This window comes from Pelobates fuscus, chromosome 5 (genome assembly GCF_036172605.1).
Source record: "Pelobates fuscus isolate aPelFus1 chromosome 5, aPelFus1.pri, whole genome shotgun sequence".
NCBI classification, from domain to species: Eukaryota; Metazoa; Chordata; class Amphibia; order Anura; family Pelobatidae; genus Pelobates; species Pelobates fuscus.
The window spans coordinates 65,913,670-65,935,478 of NC_086321.1; the positions used below are offsets into that span (position 1 = coordinate 65,913,670).

General features: G+C 40.5%; 1 protein-coding gene across 1 annotated transcript in view; it reads left to right on the forward strand.

Moving 5' to 3' along the window:
* Positions 1-1,510, forward strand: part of CCBE1 (collagen and calcium binding EGF domains 1) — a 271,184-nt gene extending 269,674 nt beyond the window's left edge. The window contains exon 11 of the mRNA XM_063456828.1: positions 959-1,510. Within this exon, the coding sequence (XP_063312898.1) occupies positions 959-1,192 (234 nt within the window). The 3' untranslated portion in view covers positions 1,193-1,510. The remainder of the gene's footprint in view (positions 1-958) is intronic.
* Positions 1,511-21,809: the final 20,299 nt, after the last annotated feature.

The window sequence follows — 21,809 nt, forward strand, 5'->3', positions numbered from 1 at the left end:
TTTAATAGAGTACACATTCAAATACAATATGCTTCTTATTATCAAATTATGAGATTGCATATTAAGAAAAAGCACAAACAGAAAATCGTTTCAACTGAAAGATGTAATGGCTGGCAACAATATAAAAATGTATATTGTTTTATAATACTGATCAAAGTGGTTGTTTAAAATAACAGTGTTGTTTATGCATGTGAGCCTTCTTTAACTATGGTTAAGGGCACTAGTTAATGTATAGGGACTACTCATTCTGGCAAAAATCCCTCTGCAGCTCTTTATGTGCACAAGACAAATTCTTGTTACCATAATTTGCTTGAGTCACGATCAGTGGGAGACTTGTCTTATAACTTTTCCAAAAATAGGTGTATATCTTCAAATCTCTTAAATTAGTAGGCATGTAATTAGAAACATATCCTTGAGAGGTAGGCACATACCTTAACATATTATTTTTGTTAAGATACACGCCAACTAGCCATTGACCACAAAAGGTAAGACTTTAGCCTATCTTGGACTTGGGTATTGTACAAACTACATGCAGTCGTTCTACAGAATCAAGCTATGTCCACACTCTGCCAACCACTGTGTCCTTAGCACTAATGACCACGTAAAACAGTATTTATTAATAATGCATTGTACTGTTTGTTAATACTATTGTCCTTTGCCATTGTTTTTTCCTTGCTACAGTTTATCATCCATATATTATTATATCACTTATGTTCGAGATCAGGCATATATATCGTGCATGGCATTCAAGGCTTATACGTCTTTTTATCTTTTTGTTGTTAACATTTATTTAGAAGAACAAACAGATTTAAACAATCTTCAATGCAATGTTTTTGATATAAGCAAAGTCAGCACATAACAATGTACATCCCTCGCAATATTTGTGGCATTTCACATGTAAATCCACACTTGTCTATGCCATGTAGGACGAGTTCTAAAATATTTCTGTTATTTCCAGGGTCCCCCAGGGTCCTTTGACTTCCTACTTTTAATGATGGCCGACATTCGGAACGACATTGCTGAACTGCAGGATAAAGTGTTTGGACGCAGATCTCATTCATCAGCAGAGGAATTCCCATTACCTCAAGAGTTTTCCAACCATCACGACACTGTGGACTTTGGTTCTGGGGAGGATTACAAACAGAGAACTGTATCAAAGAACCTAAAAACAGACAAAACAAACCGCCATTAACGCCAGAGTATTCAGATGAATATAATTTTATGTTTTATTTTTTTTTCCATTGTATAAAAAAGATGCACTGATAATGTAAAGAGTATCTATTTTTTGTCTTTATTGAATTTATTATTATTAATGTTATTTTTATTATTCCAATGCTTTCCAGCTGTACAGTAGCTTACTCTTATGATGGGGTGGGCAGTCTATTGTTCTTCAGTTGCCTTTGTTCTAAATTCATATGCTCTATCACCAGCCATGCTCTACAGCATGTTGCAGTTGGCTGGCTGAGAGTCATTAAAGTAGCAGTTTTGCAGCAGCTGGAGAATTGCAAATGGACTATCCCAGGGTTCCATGTGAAGTGAAACTCACTGGTGCAAATTGGAGAGATTTTGACTCTAATTTGTTATCATTCGGATACAGCAGCAATCCTATAGTTTCACTGCAATAAAATTAATTCACAATTCTAAAGTGTGAATAATTAGGAATTTAAAGTGAATTGAAAATAAGTTTATCATTTTAGGCAACAATGGTTGAATTGGAAAACTTCAATATGACTGTTTTGGCCCAAAGTTTATGATTCACTTTGACGTCACGTTAGTAATCAACCTAGATTGTATATGTGAAATTGTCTGTGCAAATGGCGGACTGATTCTAAAATGTCAGACATCTTTAAGTCGAAGACTGCACTGGAAACTAAATCTATGTAACATGTGTGTCAAATCTGGTACTATGGGCCGCAATCCTACCAGAACCAGTTAGATGGATGCATAATGCTTGTCTTTCCAAACTAATTTATACAGGTATTTTTGGCAATCATTTAAACAATTCAGAAATTAATGGTGAATTGATTCACAAGTGAGTTGCAAAATGTAAGCCAAAATTTTAAATATTAATTAACAAATTAACAGGGTTATTCAAAGTTAATTTAATATTTAAGGCAAAAATAGCCAAATTGGAAAATTTCTCAAAGTCAGCTATGTATCTAGCTTAGATACTTTGCCTTAAATTTGAAATTCACATTGATTTCACTTCAAATTCTCCCTTTTTAGTAAATAACCCTTTAACTGTGAACTTACCACATCTTACTATTCAATGATTAAGTCCTCTGGTATAACTCTGGTCCGATAGCACTGGATTTGGACATCCCTGCTATAAAAGGTCATTAGAAAGGAAGAAAGTCGAAACTATGAAAGATAGTTGCTCTTGGGCCTACAACTTAATTTTTATTTTATTTTTTAACATGAGCTTTATGAAAGGTGTTATACATACTCGAGGTGGTGACTTTAATATATTGACAGTGCCGTGGAAATCATGATTTTTTATAATCTTTATAAGATGTTTATATAGATAATCTTAAAATTGTAACAATGCCAGCAAAGTAAAAGGGGAGGTTACATGTGGACAGTTTTGTTTCAAAAGAAGCAAACTGCCTGATATTTAATACATTTATTCTGAGAGGGTATTTTTTATTTTTGTTATTTGTTGACAATAAAGTGAAGCATTGTCAGCAGCATTTTTTTTGGACAAGAAAATAACAAAAATTATTAAAATCTGTTAATTAAAAGGCCTAACTTTGCCTTGGGCCAAATCTGTTCAAGAAAATAGGGCCTTGGGTTAGCAGCAATACCAAGTGTTCTACCTTATGTACTTAGCACTCTTGATATCCCATGATTCTTTGCAGCATACCAAACATCATTATTCTCCATGGCTAATACTGGACCTTGCTGAGTGTCACTTTGGGCCTTTGGGCCTCCTTGATTTTAGGTAAAACAATTATTTTCCTGTGGGTGTGTGTAGTGTATACCCCGTTTTACTCTTTGCCACCAAAACGGAAAACCTCCCGTGCTGCGCATGCATCCTTGGCACTTTCTGGTTGGTCACATACTCTTTTTGCCATTACTTCCTGTTCGTATAGGAAGTCTACAGGCTATGTGATTGGCGTAAATGCCTGGTTTGCTCATTGGCTTCTCCTGTAAGTGTACTATTAAAATGTTGTATCCTGTCTCACCGGAAAGGAGATCTTTACAGTAATAGGGATTTTAAATTGGACATGTGCCGTAAATGCCTGTAAAATAATGAAATGCAAAAGCAGATATTTTAAAATGTATGATTAGAAATATGTTATAAACTGTTGAACAGTTGTACAAAACATATATCACAAAATATAAAGTTTTTTTTATTTCTTTTGAAAAATACTTTTCTAATTGTGTACTTGTTATTGAACATCTTCTATGATGGCACAAATATTTTAAAGGGGAAATGTCACTTTACAGATTTTCAAGTTTCCTTATCCTCTGGGTTTAACCCCTTAAGGACCAAACTTCTGGAATAAAAAGAGAATCATGACATGTCACACATGTCATGTGTCCTTATTAAGAAACGTGTATTTGTGAGATGTGAAAGATAAAAATTAAATGTAGTAATCCACTCATCTAGTCTATGAATGGGTCCTTTAATCTTGGTTTCCTGTCAGTCATTGTTGTAAATGTTCCCCCCTTCTGGAAATTAACATTATTTTTGGAAGAGGAGAAAATAAAACAATGTTTCTGTTTCTTCTCCTCATTTGCATTGTGTGCCCTGGCTGTGCCTTTACTGAACTGTGATGTCATATGACAAAAAGGTTTACACAGTTAAGTGACAGTTCTTCTTTAAGTGCCAGAGGGGAGGAGGGCTGCCTGAGTATATTGAGATACTTGGATGTAAGTGCCTCTCTGTTTGTAAGTCTCCTTGTATTTCCTGTTTACTTTGAGTAAATGTTTATAAAGTCTGTCTGTCATATATATTTTATATAATTAACAGAATTTTGGAATGGCAAGCTTTTGTGAGATCCCTTTTATTATTTTACATCTGCATCACTGAACTAATACGGATACAATTGCTACAATTTGAAATAAACACGTGCCCATTTTGGCGAATATGGTGCCAGTATATTCCTGGCAATGTTCTCCAACTTTGTATCAAACAATTTTCAATCGTTTTGAAACTAATTAAGGATCTTTCGAGTCTGTTCTAGTTGGAAACAAATTTACAAAATAAATAGCTAATAAAAACTTAATTAACAAAATCATACAAACTGGAGTCCCGCAGCTCACTATTGCATAGGAGGTACCAGAATATATGATTAATTTACACCATTGCCAAGGAGACAAATGTTAATAATGGACAGCGAGGAAACCACTTAATTACTAACTGTTTCACTATTGTTTTCAGCAATGTTTACAATTATTTTTGTTTATTGTGTAAATTGGACTAACCAACCTTTTCTCCCCGACTATGGAAATGATCCAATCACGTTTTTTTTCTCCATCTTTGCTGATCAAAGACTGTCTAGAGTGTTCTCATGTATAAATTGGGAGGTGTTGTTCTTTATTGACGTATAATAGCTTCTATTTGATGTAATTTTCAATTGACTCATTTTGGTTCAACTAGATTTCCATTGTTTGAAATTGTATTTCCATCATTTGGTTAAGGACTTCAAGTGCTCAGTTGTAAATTTTAAGAATTCAGCATGACTGCTGACTCCTTCGATCACCAAATCCCGTTACCCTTCCATTCCCAATAAGTAATGCAACACCATGTTAAGTGGGTAAGGGCAACGGCCACAGCTTTATTTAGGTGTAAAACAATACTAAACAAAGGCTGCAAATAGAGAGCAGACCAACTGCTCTATGATGTCAGCATAGGTGGATTGATCCCCACCTAAAATTTCTTTAGATACATGAACCTTCCTAGAAATCCTAGGTGGGGATCAATCCTATCAATCCACCTATGCTGTTGGTCTGCTCTCTATTTGTAAGTACGTTTTATTTTAACCTATACCTACACTGTTATACGGTGAGCACTATTGGCTGTTTTATTTCTTTATTTGAGAATTGGACATCAGAAACGGAGAGATACCCACAACATATCCCATAAGCGGGGATTATACCGCTGTACGCTCTTTACCCTAGAGCTGGATTAAAGCTCTTGTAAATGTGAGTTCTCTACCATCATTACTTTCTATGCCCATATTTGAGCCATACATATTGCACTATTGTTTGTCCCTTTCTTTTATCTTTCATATAAGTGGACATGTTATCATACTTGAAGATCCTAAGATCATACGTAAGGATTAACCAACTGGACTCCTTTTACTTGGACTTTGCTATCTTTTATTCTAAAGATTTTTTAATTACTACTTTTCAATTACTAATATTTTTACTCTGCATTTTGTTGCGCAGCCTTTTTTAGTATTGCTTTACACCTGTCTTGTTTTAAAGGGTTTTGAGGGATTCCTTTTTAAAGGGTTGCTGCCTATAAGTTGACCAGCGCTGTCTCATTGTTTTATCTTTTTACAGCTTTATTTAAACCAGCATAACCAAATACTGTCAGCTGCTGGTTTTACCCAGCAGACAGGTACACTTTAAACTTCTTCCAGAGCCTCTTCAGCCTGTCCTTCGTCATCAACCAAATTCAGTCTGCGACTCCCCAAGCCCGTCCGGGCATTATTCATTTATCAAACTTGCTGGCGCAGGAAACCCGCCACCGCGGACCCCACCCCTACCAGAGGGAGGGGGATGCGTCCCCCAAAGCCAGCGCCTGTGTCATTATTGCTTGTAACCACATTTTAAATGTATCCAAACCAACATGAGTAAGATGTACCAAATCAGTATGCATAGCATTATGGTTATCTCCTTCTAGTTCAACATGAGGAATCACCAATCCACCCAAGCATTGTACGAATCGTGATATTGTCATCTTGAAGCGACATCCACCTCATTATATCCCTTTTTGCGATGCGCGCTCTTGACCCAGGTAATAACCACCAGCGTCGATCAGCAGAATCAGCAGTATAACTGGTTCTGTCACATATCGCTGAAGCGATCTCTCCAGGTAAAATTGCTGCCAGCGCAACCCCCTGATCCCACACCACCTAAGATTGACCTGGTGATGAGTAATCCCAAGATCCTGGTCATACGACCTCTGGTCTACCTGACAAGCTGCCCAATAAATAAAAGAATGCCCAAGGATCCAAACATATAGAGAATATCTAGCAATAAAGAAATCAACCGAACATTAACCATACCCAGGCACCTATTAAAGGCCGAACATACAATCGAAAACCTGCTCATTCCCACCGACCCAGCAGCCAAATGGAAGAGTCTGACAGACCTAACCAGCTAGCCTGCAGAGTCAGACCGATGCGGAATGAATGAGTTGAATAACCACTATAATTTTTTATTTTTGTTTGGGAGTCCACTCCTAACAAGCGCAATACAGTATAATCCACTCCTAACGAGCGCAACACCAACATAAACATTCTAGTGAATGGATAATAACCCATATGCATGCACTGGAACGTATCTCCAATTATGGACGCTCCAATCCTAATCACTCTACCACTACCCGCTTGATCAGTATTAGATCGCCAAATTAGAAATTTCACTTCTTTTTGAAACTAAAGAACCTCCTTCCTAAAAAGGGGTGACTGAGCTCTAGAACTCCACCAATCTGCCGACTCATAGAGTTGCATAAAAACACACAGAAAAGGCTACCCGAAACAGAATTGCCTCCAATGGGAAAACATAAATAGCAGGCAGGATCCCGCCTATGTCTACCAGAAAGTGCACAAATACAGGGTGCCCAACGACCGCCACCAGTTTACGTCTCCAACAGTGCAATACCCGCTGAACCACAAATGCTTTAGTCACATCTTCCCCTCACATGAAGTGCATTAAGATTGAAAGAGCTGACATACCCTGTTCCACTGACATGGATGTCCCTCGATGCCGCAAGTCAGAAAGAAAGGCTAAGTGGATAACAACTTACTTTCTGAAGAAGACCAACCAAATTGATCCCACACCGTCAAGTATGCTGCCCAATACTTAGGAGACAGGGATCTCTCAATCAAATCAGTCAAGTTCCAAAACTGAGGTTCCAGAAGAATTCAGGGCCCTCCACAAGCTTCTGCCTCTGGAGTCACCTCATGAAATTCATCCTCCTGGAAGCGAGAAAGAGAGTCGGCAATACATTAGACACACCTGGCACCTGCACCCAAACAAATATTAAATTCCAAGCAATGCAGAACCAACTGTCGCAATAAAGCCCATCCCAGAAGAGAACCTAAAGATAACGGGTTAACGACATTAACCACACTAAGGTTTTTGCATGGAAAAGAACCTGCTTCTTTGCCAAAGCTGAGACCCAGAGCTTGGCCGACACTACAATCGAGAATAGCACCAAAAAGGAATCTGACCACGCCAACATCATAGCCCTCAGAAAAAAAGCACCAAAACCAACTGAGTTGCAGCCTCCGTAAACAGCTCAAAGGCCAAGTTAGACACTTTTACTGCGCCAAAATGTCTGACCATTGTAACCCACGAGGAAAAAAAACTCCAAACTCCCAAAAGGCAAGTAAAGTTAAAAGGTAAATGAATACCAACCACAGTCAAGGAAAGTAAGTGACTGGAAGCACGCCCCATGGGCATGACTTACAGCCAAAAATCAAATGGCCCTGTTGGGATTGCAGAATTCAAATAGCCCAATAGGGAGCCCCTTAGATATGTCACAAGATATGACAACCTAAAGCTTAGTCTGTATCTAAATCCCAAGGAAGAAAAATCGTACTAGTTGGAACCCAAAAATCCGCCACAACCCTATGAAAGTGAAACAACAAGTCCGTACAAACCTGAGAACCCGACTAGTGCAGAAAGAGATGGACAAACCACTACACTGTGATGAATTAGAAAACCGACAAACGGGGGCGGGGCTTGAACGCTGAAACAACCAGACGCACCCAAACGGAGCTCCGAGCCCCAAACAGCGAAAAACACCTAAAAAAAAAAACCCTTACCCCTCTAATCGACAGACACATACCTCAAGACCTTATGGGGAAAAAGGGGAAAAAAGCGCTACCACACAAGCCCACCTCGGGGCTGACGATTGGGGAAATGTGGATGCACGCACGTGGAGCCACTGAGGCCAGCATGGCGGCCCAACACAGAGGGTGCTCTGACTTCTCCGAAGACCTAACTGATGCGGAGGAAGGGGGATACCTGCTACCCCATGATCCACCACGGCAGACACAACACCGGGGTAAAAGGATAGAATCGGAACCGCTCACTGTGGCGATAATGAAGGAGATGATGGCGGACCTGAAAAATAGCTTCCACAAGGAAGTCTCAGCGCTTCGCGCAGACCTACACGGCTTGACAGGCCACATCTCCGTGCTAGAAGGCTCCTCACTAACCCAAGCCCAGGAAATCTCCAGGCTACAACATACGGTGCAGGGACTGGAACAGCAGAACCGGCACTACGAACAATGCCTGGCAACGTTGGAGGACGCCAGGCGCGCCTCTAACATAAAAATCAGGGGAGTTCCTGACGACATTGCCGAAGCCGACCTGCCAAAACTGATAGAGCGCATGCTACTAACAAAACTACCACAGGGACGGCAGGACTCGATCACCCCAGTGGTACAAGGGAAGTCATTATGAGCCTCCACAGCAGCGGACACAAAGCAAAGATTCTCTCAGCCTTCAGAGGCAAGACTCCCCTCAGATTTGAGAACATGGATCTCTCACTGTACCCAGATCTGTCTAGCAGCACCTTAGCGTGGCGCCGCTCGCTCAGACCTCTCACCTTACTCCTCCGTGCCCACAAAATAGATTACAGGTGGCGACCCCCCAGGACCCTAACGGTCACAAGAGGAACGACCACACACAGCATCCAAGATATGCGGGACGCCCCGGCCTTCCTCAAGCTTCTGAATCTACCCCAAGATTTGTTCACCCCGGCGGGGCCAACCAACACGGGCACTACAGGCTCCCCCGACCACACCCATACTTGGGATCCAGATCGGAGCGCTCCGTTCATACCCCAGAGCTCCACTCCAGAGGCCTATGCAATTGTCACAACGTAGAGACTACGGGACACTCAGGGTATCAACCCAGCAGCACTCACCTCGTGAACGCTACACCGGGTTCATCGGACCCTGGAGACTACACCGTCTGTAGCGGTATGCTATACTATATCCCAAATGTGTCAGCACAATAATGGACTGTTGGGGGTCTCTCAGCTTTGCTACCCTGCACGAGAACACCATTGTTAATGAACGTTACAGATTCCTCTGCCACGTGTTTAATTCATTGTTCCCTGTATCACTACCAATAATTTGCATTTTATTGCTGTTAGTATATATGTTTACTAGGTACCCTTATCTGACATTAGGATAGTAGCCCAGGCCCACACGTTTCGCTTGGCCATATGCCAGCTTGGCCTGTATATGCAGCGACACCCTGCTCCTGACTACCATTGGAATAGGCTGAACCTGGCGTTAGGCCTAACGCTTACGCAGAGTAGCCACCAGCATAGGCAGAAATCGTACTACTTCCTTCCCCTACATTATGGCAAAACTCGTTTGTTAATGTTTAATATTATTATTATTACTATCTTGGTACCTTATTTTAATCACACCCCGAGAGGTGAGATCACCCTGCCCAGCGTTATTACCAGTGGTCTCCCCACAGGAGCACTATTACAGATGTGGTATTATATTTTAACTGGCATGTAGCTTGCATTTTAGCACTCTCATGTTTTCCTCTATTTCTCAAGTACAGTCGGCACTCCCAGCTCTGTCTTGTACTTCCACAGTTAGCCATGTCGGACCAGCCGTGAAATTTTAGCTGTACGTTTATTCTTAAGGGCGTGCAAATACCCCAATATGATTCCGGCAGTGCCTACTCCACCTCCCTTAGCATGGTCAGCCAGTGCTCAGCACCCCATAATCGCATATCTAGTGTTTCACGAGCAGGACCGTCTGGTAACATACATATCATAAAAAGTAGCGACAAGGCACAACAGCGCTGAAGGGTCATGCTTCGATATGCTCCCCATTAAAATAGGGTTGATTCCACCTCTTACTACCCATTCATCTCTCTTCGTCCTGCCAGACATATAAATGCTGCCAGTAGGGCCGGGCTCTCACACACAGTCCATGTCCCCTATGTCTCTTAATTGCAATCCTGCCAGGACCCAGACAGCCCTCCGTACTATCTGACGGGGCTGCAATGCCTTACAGTGGCAAACTAAGGCCCCACGGCATATTACACTCAAGAGGGTAGCCTAACACTAACAAGCGGGCAGTTTATGCAAATGGCACCTCAAACTTGCATTGCGCTCATTCATTTCTCTAAGTTCAGTCTCGGCTAGTATAACCAACCCAGTTTGTTACCTTTCAACGCCCACTAGATAACATTCTACCTATGAACAATACAAAGATTCCCTTATGTTTTTATAAAACTCAGGACACTAACCTACCTATTTATCCATCTCGTAAACTACAGAAAAAGTGACATATCTATGCTTATCTACTGGAACATCATTACTTGGTTTCCACTTCTAGCTGTCACAGTAATGACTAAAAATATAAAATTGTTCACCCCATTGTATTAATTGTTACTCATTTGCTTGAGGATTGCCGTTGGGGCACCCCACGCTTGTATGTTATTCTTGATCTGCACTGAAAAAATAAAGAATTAAAAAAAAAAAAAAAGAAAACCGACAAACAAGAAGTCGTTGAGATAGTGAAGGAGGGAAGAACAGCCCGACACTCACGCCACGATCCATTCCAGCAAGGAACTGAAAAACGTAAAATATAAAAACAAGAAAACGAACAACCCATGAGAAGAAAAATCACCCTGAAACTGACACCCCAACAGATGAAAACAATCTGGGTGACCTGGCAGCACCCGAAAAGCCGACTGGATATCAGACTTCGCCAACAGGGCCCCCGGGTACTATTCCACAAACCAAATCCAAAGCTTGATCAAAAGAAGCGTATCACACCCGACAGTCCTCCTTTGAAATCCCATCATGAACCGAGGACCCCGACGGATAAGACAGATTTCCTACAGCTCCACCTCCTCCCCTAGATCGGCTGCCAGGACCCCCTCCTTACCCCGAACCGAGGACAGGCTAGGCGCAACGACGCCTCCCCCGATGGAGTAAATGGGAATGCCTGAGACAGAGTGAGAGCCACGGCACCTGTCTTTCTGCCCTCAATGGCGTCCTCTCCCCAAGGAACGTAAACCTTGGACTCCGACATCGGGTGGGGTTTTCATCTCCTAAAACAACGGACGGCTGTGTGAGCCCCACCACAGTGGGAGCACTTATGCTTAAACATTAAAGAGCCAACAGATGCCCTTCTTGTGACCCGCCGATGCTCCTCCGGAAGTGCTGACGGAAAGTAAGAACCCGACGGATGACAGGGATTAATGAGAAGCAACCATAGGTTTCCGTCTTTCACACCGAAATGCAAGTTTGGCCTAACCGCTGTATATTTTTTTTTTATTATTATTATTATTTATTTATTTTAACTGCTGGTCGTCTTTAAACCAGCATTGCCCCCTGTACACCTTATAAGCCCCCCAAATCAAGTCCAGATGCAAAAAAAACATGACGGGGCCTTTTCCGGAAACCTAACTGATAGGATGCAACCAATCCCCTGAGGTATGGGGGATCTGCTTACCTTTTCGCCCTCAGCTGCGTCACACCAACGCAGTCTATCCGCCTATTCCTTGTCAAATGGTACAAAGGATAGTAGGTCCACACACACACCCTTAAGTATCTTTTCTCTCAGCTCCAAAGACACATGTAACCCCAGGGGTTCAATGTCACAGACAGTTCTCCCTGAAGTACTCACCTCACTTGTACCTGAAGGCGGAGCCCCAGAGGGAAGCGCTGAGCCCTGCATATGTCTGCTGTCCAACGGTCCCTGCAGGTGCCTACCGGCCAAGCGCTAAGCGCAGCAATTACACCAATTCTCCTTGACCCTCCCCCACTAGCCCTTAGCCCCCCCTAACTCCTGCCAAGCGCAAGCGCACTCCAACTCACGGTTCAGGAGAAGGGGTCTCTCTATCCCAGGCTATAATTCCAGTCCTTCTTGCTGTGAGGTTTCTGCAGTCCGCCTACCTGCTGTAATGCCAGTGGAGCGGAGGCTCACACCCCAGGGAGTTCCAGTCCGTCCATGCCAGGCATGTGGAGGGGAATCCTGCGTCCCTCCCTGGTGCTCTTTGGCCTCCGGTCCAGAAGCTGGTGAGAACCACCCGCTAGCCTGCCCCACTTGCCGGGAGCCAGCTGTGCTTCTCCTCCGATTCCCCAGTCCAAGGAGCTCTGGGAATTCCGGATTCGGCGGAGGCCTGTGACGTCTGCGTTGCGAGATTTGCAGACGACACGTACGCGCCCCCCAAGTTCCGCCTCTTCCTGCGTGCGGCCGCACACGCTGACGTCACTTCCACAGCCACCGGAAGAAAGGGGTGAGGACTGTGGGACCTCACCTTGCCTCCGGCACCATCTTGGGGACCGCCATCTTGCTGACCAGGCCCAGCCCGGCCATCTTGACTTCTGCAGCACCTGCAGCCATTCCTCCGCCTCGCGCAGACCGCATCCTGCCGCCTGGAGCCAGCTTCACTCGGCCCCGGACCCTTTTGTGGTACTCCGACCCTGGACCTCTGCACTGGACTAGGGGACAGTCTGGAATGCAGTCTGGAACGGTGGGCCCGATGTCCACTCCTAGTCTGCACTTCCTTCACCGGCCCCTCCTGTAACCGCTAGTACTCCTATTTACCGCTATAACGTCTTAAAACCTAGAATTTAGCAGGGCTAACCATACAGATATCTTAGCTAAAATTTTGTATAGTCGGTATAGAGTTTCTCTATTTAAAATGCATAAATAATTGAGAATACAATAAAAATAGGAGTTGGAAGCAATAACTTTGTCTTTTAATATAGTTTATTGAATATAATCCATTAATAAATCATAAAGCAGAGTATATAAAATTAAATGAATAAATGCTTGCAAAAGTATTAGTACAACATACCCTCCTGCATATACAGGTAATCTCTCAGTATGTCACCTCCAGAGTCGGTCAGTAAGTCTCTACCTAGCATTGATTATGCATGTATATATAGTATAGCATTTCTAATTACTACTGGTAATGTATGGGTTAATTAATCTTAGGGTTGAAAGCAGTTCATATATTAAAATAAAGGAAAAACTCCCTGATCAGTCTTATGTCATAACCCAGACATCTTTAATCTTTATTTGGACTAGAAGTTAGGTTGACATACACCTTAGGGTTGAAAGCAGTTCATATTTAAAAATAAAAGAAAAACATACTTAACAGTCTAATGTCATAACCTAGACATCTTTAATCTTTATTTGGACTAGACGTTAGGTTGACATAGGCAAAGCCTTGATTTGTTATTGCATTAGTCTAAGACAAGATGGAGTAAACATGTTGTGTACTGTAAATAGGTAAAAGGTTATTAGTTAAAGAAACAGTTGCAGTTTAAAGAAATACAATTTAGCAATGTGTATTATACCTACAATTGCCCATCACACCCTCCTGATTAAACTGAGGGTTTCTTTGGAGGATATCTTTTTTTTTCTGTGCTTAACACCTCCCTGCTCATGTAAGGGAGGGGACTGTGGTGAATATGACACAGTGGAAGGGACAGGGATGAAACAGTTACAATCATATGTACCTGTGTGATTGCACATTATGTCAACGTGATCAATACGTAAATAATAAAATTCACCTGGCATATAATGCGTTATGTCATTTTGAGTAAACTCTTTTCTCATGTCAGTTTTCCAAATTCCACCCCAGCATTTGTTAAAATTACGTGTACACACCATAACTGTTGTGATCCCATATGCACCAAAAGAGACAATGTTAATATGACCAATATCTTTGATTAAAGTATATAGCTGAAAAATCTCTTTAACTCGATCCACACATTTAATGGATGGTTGGTTGTAATGAGTCAATAGAGCTATTGTCTGACAGAAATTTAAGAAGGTCATCAAATCCCTCGGTAGAATGTTCATGGCTGGATCCTGAAAGGAGAAGCATGTCAAAGTCATCAATTGCCTCTTGTAATCCAGGTTTCTGGGGTGCATTTCTGATGGTGGTGATTGTTTTGGAGCATCTGGATACCGGGTTAGTATTGGTAACAGGTATTCCTTTAACATCATTGGTTGCCATAAGGACACTGGCACCTTTGGTCTTGGTATTTGTCTTTGCATGTTTCCTCTTCCGTGATACATTTTTACACCTCCTATAATGTGTATAGATTGGATATATGTAATGATAATTGTTCTGATATTTCTTTATAGAACAAAAACCTTTGTTGGATCTAAAGATATATGGGTTATTGGAATCAGCAAAATATTTATGGCAATTCCTACATTGGTATTTAAAATAATATTGTCCTGGTATAATTTCTTTAAAAGTTAAGATTGTTCTTTTATGCAAAATCTCTCTAGATCTTTTTGGTATAGTGGATAATTGAAAACAGGTAGAAATGAATTTATTCATGTTTCTTTGCCCTGTGAGGGAGAAAAGAAATTATTCTCCAAGTTACAATTAGTAAAAATATAATAATTATAGTTATCATTATTGGTTTCAAATACCAAAAATTACTAAATCCTGTTCCTATTACCCCTTTAACAAAATTTGCCAAAGATTCAGCTATGCTTTGAACAGTTTTACCAATTGAAGGTAAAATAGGAGTCAATATCTTACCAAGTTCTTTCAGCCAATATGGGAAATCTCTCTCGTGGGCTTGAATATTGAGAAGAGAAAGCCTAACCCTTATTAATATCTTGCACTTGCTCATGGGTGGAGCTTAAGGTGATCTTGAATTGTTGTAAGTGAGCCAAGAAAGCACTCATATATGGAAGTTTTAAAGATATTGGGGGTGTATGTATTTTAACGATATCTGTTAGTTTATAATTTTGCAAAGGAGGTTTTAACAATCTTCCATAACAGTAAATGTCATAATCCGTGGTTACAATTAATGGCTGTAAAGCAGGTAACTTGCAATCTGAATAAGGACTCATAATTAAATAAGAACCATTTCTTAAAGATTCAAAGTACAGATAATCATTTTGTATTGGTTCTATATTAAGTAAGCAATCAGCTGATGTGGCAGGATTATTTCCACAAGGAGTCTGTACTTTTATATCTTCACATATTACATAACTTTTTTCTTGGCATCTAGAAACAGACAAATAATATATCTGATCACATGTCTTTGATATATATTGATATGGATGTTGTATTGTTATTTTTGCCAACTTTTCACCTGTTTGTAACAGGTGACCTATATTATCAAGCTTCCAATTCGTAGTGTATATTTCACCTGGAAGAGTTAACTCATAATAGATTTTAACTTCCCACTGGCTAACCTTGGCATTGTTTAAATGTTTTGTTTCTCTGATATCATTAACAAAGGTCTGTGAAATGTGCAATAACACTTCAATTTGTTTCTTAGTTAATTTTAACTTTTGAAGCACTTTAGTTATGTTAACCAGACTTGTTTCAATTAAACCATTTTGTAAATATGATCGAATATCAGAAATCTTCTCATTTAACATAGATATTTTCACACTTTCTTCTAGTGTAGAAATGTCATATATTAATGCTGCAGTAAGCGTTATCAGGTGGTCTTTAAGAATCAATATACCTTGACGTAGCAATTCATCATTTAGATCAGAATAATGGGATACAACCTGAATAGCTTCGACAAGTAATTGGCCAGTATGTATGAAGGAGTTTGTATTAGTTAACAAAGTCCTTCTTCTGCGAGACACACTTCTCATGTTACATTCATCTGGATCACTATTTTGTATATTTGTATATGTAATATCTAAAAATGTTTTATTGGTAGGCCATGCTGCGATTGCAAATGGCATCTCTGTAACATTTTGTGAAGTACAGGTTTGAAACTCACAAGGTCTATCTTCATTAGCAATTAAAACATGCATTTGCGTTTTTATACCATTAATTACAATATCTGTATTATATATCATACTGTCACTGACACATTTCTGATACAGGGAGTATACTGAATAATTTGCAATACTTATCGGTTTTCTCTCGATGCACCACATTTCTGGAAGTCCAGAATATAGCAAAAATCCTTGGTCTATGTTTTTAGGGAGCCATTTAAAGTTCTGATTGGTATAATTGTACCAGAGAGAGCAAGGGGCACAACGATAAATTATATCTGGATTAGAACCATTACAGATTCCTTGCTTTATCAATGTCTCTGTAGTTATATTACAGGAATTCCTTGCTTTGCAGGTATGTACATAATATGTAGAATTAAGGAATGCTGCAAATCGGGGTTTAGTACAAGTGTCCCATGGTGTCAAATCTCTAAAAAGCTTTTGTTGACCATTTATATTCCATTCTTTCGGCAAGGCTTCTGCTTTTAGTAGGCCTGTCTTGTTGTTGTTCATCAATTGCTGCAAAGTTTCTATCATTAATTTATGTATTTCGTCTGAATTCAGATTCACACGCCACCATGAGTCATTATAAAGTTCATTACTACAAAATATGGTTCCAGTATGGTTTCTCACTCCACCAGGAAATCTATACTCCTCTTCTTCTGCTCCTTCCCAGTAACCAATTTTTTCTGAATTGTAGGTAAAAATCTGTGTCTTATACTGAGAGGTGCTTAGATAATCAATTAGGTATTCTTTATATTGTATTCCATCTTGAGTAATACCTGGGCGTGGACAGTGATCAGCCTTTATTTCTGATTCCGGCCATCTTCTGTTTGTCTGGAAATTAACATAATAGCAATGTCCAAAAGTAGCATAGCACATCTTTTCAGCATAAGAAGGCTGTTTGCGATAGTCATCCAATGGTAAACTATATGGCAAAGTCTTTTCTTGAATCACCTTCATGTGTGCATCCAAAGTTTCTTTGACAAGCATCTGTCCCGTCTCGCTCCTAATTCCAGCATCTTTAGCCATCACTGCTGAGTCTAGTATTAGGATTTGAGATAGTCCAATCACCTGTTTCTTGTGTATAATCAGTTTTGGGTATGGTTTCCAGTAGGTTCCTTGTGGAATACCAGAGTAAGTCACATTGGCTATTACTTCGCTGTGAATTGTGTCTCTTTTCATAAGATGGTTCCTGGAGGTCATCCTCACGATCACGGAACTTGTATTGTGTGCAGTCCAATTCAATACAGGAGCTTCTTGGTTGTTAACATAATCCCAGTGCAGTTTCAAAACGACTACTAGGGTTGATGTTATCATGATAATGCTGCAGATAGTAATAAAGAGACACCACATCCAATTCTTTAGTATCCATTTGCTTCCATCTTTGCATTTCTTTCTTACTGTATTCCATAATTTATGTACAGTCTGTGTTTCTGGTAATGATGATTCAGGTTCCAATTCTTCCATATCAATTGTAAAAATATCATCGTCTGTCCGTAGATCCTTCTCCTTTGCAATCTGGTCATGAGTTAGTCTATTGCGAGGCTGTGAGACGGGTTGCTTTTCCATTCTCTTTTGCGTTTCCCTTGCTTCCTTCGACAGTATCCATTGGGTCAGGGTCAATGGCTCTGTGGACATTTTGGAAATGCTTTGCTGGTTTTAAATTATCAATGCTTACTGTTCTCTGTTGGCCTTGTTGGTTCTCTGTAATAAAAGTTCTCGGATTTAGAATCGTCACAATTTTCACCGGCTTTTTCCAGCGTGGTCGCAGGGGGCGTACTGTATGGACCCTCTCCAGGACGAACTGGCCAACAGTAGGAACCCAAGTAGTAGGTGACGGATTGTGGTGCGTCGTGGGTCGAGAAAACAATTCTCTAATTTCCTCTAACAGAACCAGCTGTTCTAATCTCCCTGGTGCAGAAATATGTTCAGTAAAAGTTGTGTTACAAGGGACACCATACAACATTTCATATGGAGTTTTACCATTAGTAGTATTAGGTATGTTGTTAATGCCCAATTGTACTATAGGAATAAGTGGATACCACTGTGTGGGGCGAGCAACTAGCAACTTGGTTAATAGTCTTTTTACCTCAGCATTTTTCCTTTCCACAACCCCACAACTTTGGGGGTGGTTGGGTGCACTGATTTCCCAAAGTAACCCAAACGAGGTTGCCCAGTTCTGGGTTTCTTTTGCAGTAAATGCAGGACCACCATCCGAGTGGATGGTCCTAGGTTTACCAATGCATACTAAGGAAGTGAGACTAGCAATCGTGGTATTAGAGGTCGCACTTCGCACAGGGTACAACCAAGTAAACCTGGTACATGCATCAACACATACTAAAACATATTTATAACCATGGGATGGTGGCAATGGTCCAATATGATCAACATATAACAAGTCAAAAAGTACATTGGGTATTGATTTTTCAATAAATGGTACGACTGAATGATTCGGTCTATTCACTAATAAGCATTGCTTACAATTACCAATAACATGAACAACAGTCCTTCTCATATTGGGCCACCAGTATTTCTTTTTTAGAGTAATTTAGCAATGTGTATTATACCTACAATTGCCCATCACACTCCTAAGCAGCCTGCTTGCCCTGGGCACTGTGGAGCAGCGAGTTGAAGGATTCAGCCCCATGGGTCCTCTGGAAGGCCTGCAATAGGGTAAGCAAGGCCTCTGTAGACCCAGCAGGGGTGTGGGCCATCCTGTACTCCCAGTAGAAGGTAAAAGTATTTTTTGTCTTTTTTTCCTAAGGAGAAACAGCACTGCCAGGTTTCCTCAGGGAGAGAAACTCAATTTAATAAAGTTATTTTTACAGGGACTACCAGAGGAAAGGCACTGCCAGGCTCCCTCAGCATTGTTCATCAGTAGTCTGTATTTCCATCATTTGGTTACGGACTTCAAGTGCTCAGTTGTAAATTTTAAGCATTCAACATTCTCTAGTATGGCTAAAATCTGGTGTCAGTTCATGTCCATTCGGGGCTCTCTTGAAAGACTCAAAGATTAATAAATGCTGTAAATAATGTGCAGATTTTTTCCTCCTTATTCCCCCTCATTGATTATTTTTTCAATACGAACTAGATGACATCTGGATTTAAGCAATTAATTCTGTAAGTGGAAACATCCCTTATTATAAGACCTGCAGATTTGTTTCTTTTTGAACTGCAATTCATCCAAACTTGGACAGATAGGGTGACCGAATGAATTGCCAAACTCCAAGCCGAAATGTAGCCAAATCACAAACTAAACAAAACTTACCATAGATGAGGTTGTTTGTTTTTGAGTTGTGATTCTGAAATCCACCTGTGTTGCCAAAAAAGGTATGATTGATGATAAAAATAAATGATTGATGATTAGGGGAAAGTTACTAAATGATGATTTTGTTCACAGATCAAGTGAGAATTAACCATAGATGGGAGAAAAGGAGAATCAGTAAAACCAAATGTAAATTGATATGTTTAATATGTAATTTGTTTTTTGTTTTTACTGTTCCTCACAGTTTTACCTTTATTGGTTACATTTTCTGATTTTCGGAAACCAAAAGGCAGGAAACATAATATTTACATTATATGTATATTTTGCAGTACATTGATCCAATGTCACACTCTTATGGTTTGTCTGATTCATTTCCTGAGCCGACATTATGGCAGAAATTTGGCCACCCCTTCACCCCCCTAATTTATTTTGCAAAAATATTTCAGCCAAACTTACATTTTGCGACATACAAAATTATGCTGAAAGGCTTATAATCAGGACATACCTATAGGCATCTACTAAAATAGCTTGTCAGAAAAGGTGCGTCGGATAATGCAATAAGCAGGGTATATAATGATCCACAGGTTAAAAAATAGGAAAAGTAATATGGTACCCAGACAATTCATAATAAAGAAAGTGTTACAGTATTCATATCCAAACACCAGGAAGAGGGTAACCCACATCAGAGACAAGGATAAATATATTACTGGACCTTACAGTGGTCGGGGCTAAACATATACAACAGATAGAAGTCAGAGCACTAGTCAAGATCAGGATCACAGATGAACAAAAAAAATAATGAATAAACTAGCCAGGTCAGAGTATATAAAAAAGCAGGTGTCACAGAATAAGCTGATTCAGAGAGGTACTCAAAATTCCTATAAAGTTGCCAAGGTCAAAACCTCAAAGCACACAGAAAAGGCTTGAAGAATGCACTAATTGGGATCTATATCTTCGGTGATGATAGAAACCAAGCTAGGGCACAGAACTAGGAACAATACAGAATTAAATCGGGTTATCTAGGTTCCCATTGGCCCATGTCACACCTGTGACCCCAGAAAGGTTAGAAATGAGGTTGCCATTGTACAGCGCTACGGAATTTGCTGGTGCTATATAAAATAATAATAATAGTAATAATGAGACCAAATTGGAACTGGAAGTGATGTTGCTCCTATTGATGGCACGTAAGGATATGCCCGTAGAACGGGCAGCATCCAAATTTCTAGGCAGAAGCAGACCGCACATCCGAGCAGCACATTCGACGCACGCAACCTGCGAGGAGCATCTAACCGGCTGCGCCAATAGGGTATTGATACAGAAAGATTTCTGAAAGACCCATCCTGCCAGCAATGGTACATCAGAGGCTCATGCTTATCTACTTTCAACAGCATACGAAGAATAGTAGTATTGGGCCTATATTTGTTAATGTCTTGTACAAATCTTTTCTATCTAGCGTTTTAAACACTGACGGCCACAAAGTGTTAGTTGCATTAACTTTATAAGACACTCCATCAGAGAGCCGCAGTATATAATAAAGCCAATGACAGCGGAGGTTCACCTCATGACTGTGATTTCTTGAAGAAGGGCAATATATACCTTCAACTGAAGAAACGTGTATGGACTTAATAGGATTTATCTCACTCCCTCTATGTGGTCATGCAACACCTAAGCTCAGTCCCTGGGCCTAGTGGGTTCACAGCTTTCTGGGTGGGTTCCCAGGTTTCTATCCAACACAGCTTGTAGGTGGTGTGGATCTGGAGCCAGCACTCAACATATACTTCCCATGTACTGATCTTGACTAATAGTGTACAAAATATTAAACAGTTATATCTATCGTCTTTTTCCTGCACAACAAAACAGGGCTATAGCAAATGGATGGCTAGTAAACCGCATAAAGCGGAGGATAGGAAAAAAGCAGCACAATCAGTCATAATTACACACAGTATATGCAAACTCATCAAAGCATTATTGTTGTTATCCCATGCTTAAAGAAATGTTTCCCCCCGAATTTTATACTGGTTTGTGAAAAACTTGGTGCCGAAGAAGATAAAGAAACATTATAGAAAAATTGACACTTTAGTGTGTCTCAGATTGTGCATTCTATGTTCGAACCATCCAACCATTTTCTTCTTTAAAATATTTCAGATAACATTTTTGCCATTTTTGTTCAGTTACATTGTAAGAATTATTGATATCCCAGTGTACTAATTTCTGCAGGGACCTCCGTACTCTAAATGGAAAAAAAAAAAAATGAATACAAAAAATTGTGTATTATTGTAACACTTAACACAAGCAAAATTTCTGTTATTTTTTTTTTTTACCAATATAGACCCAGTGGCGTACTAAGGGGGGGATCCGCCCCGGGTGCCATCTAGTAGGGGGGTGCCACACTCTGTACCTCCTGCTGGTCGCATTAACAATCCTTTCACTCGGCACTCAGTGAGTGAGTCAGAGCACAGGGAGGGGATTCCCAGCCTGTGTTCTGAGTCATCACTGAGCACCAGGGAGGTTGTTATGGAGTGTGCCAGCAGGGGGCGCAGAGTGTGTATTCTGCCAGGTTTCTCCCCTGCGGCCACTCTGCCTGCACC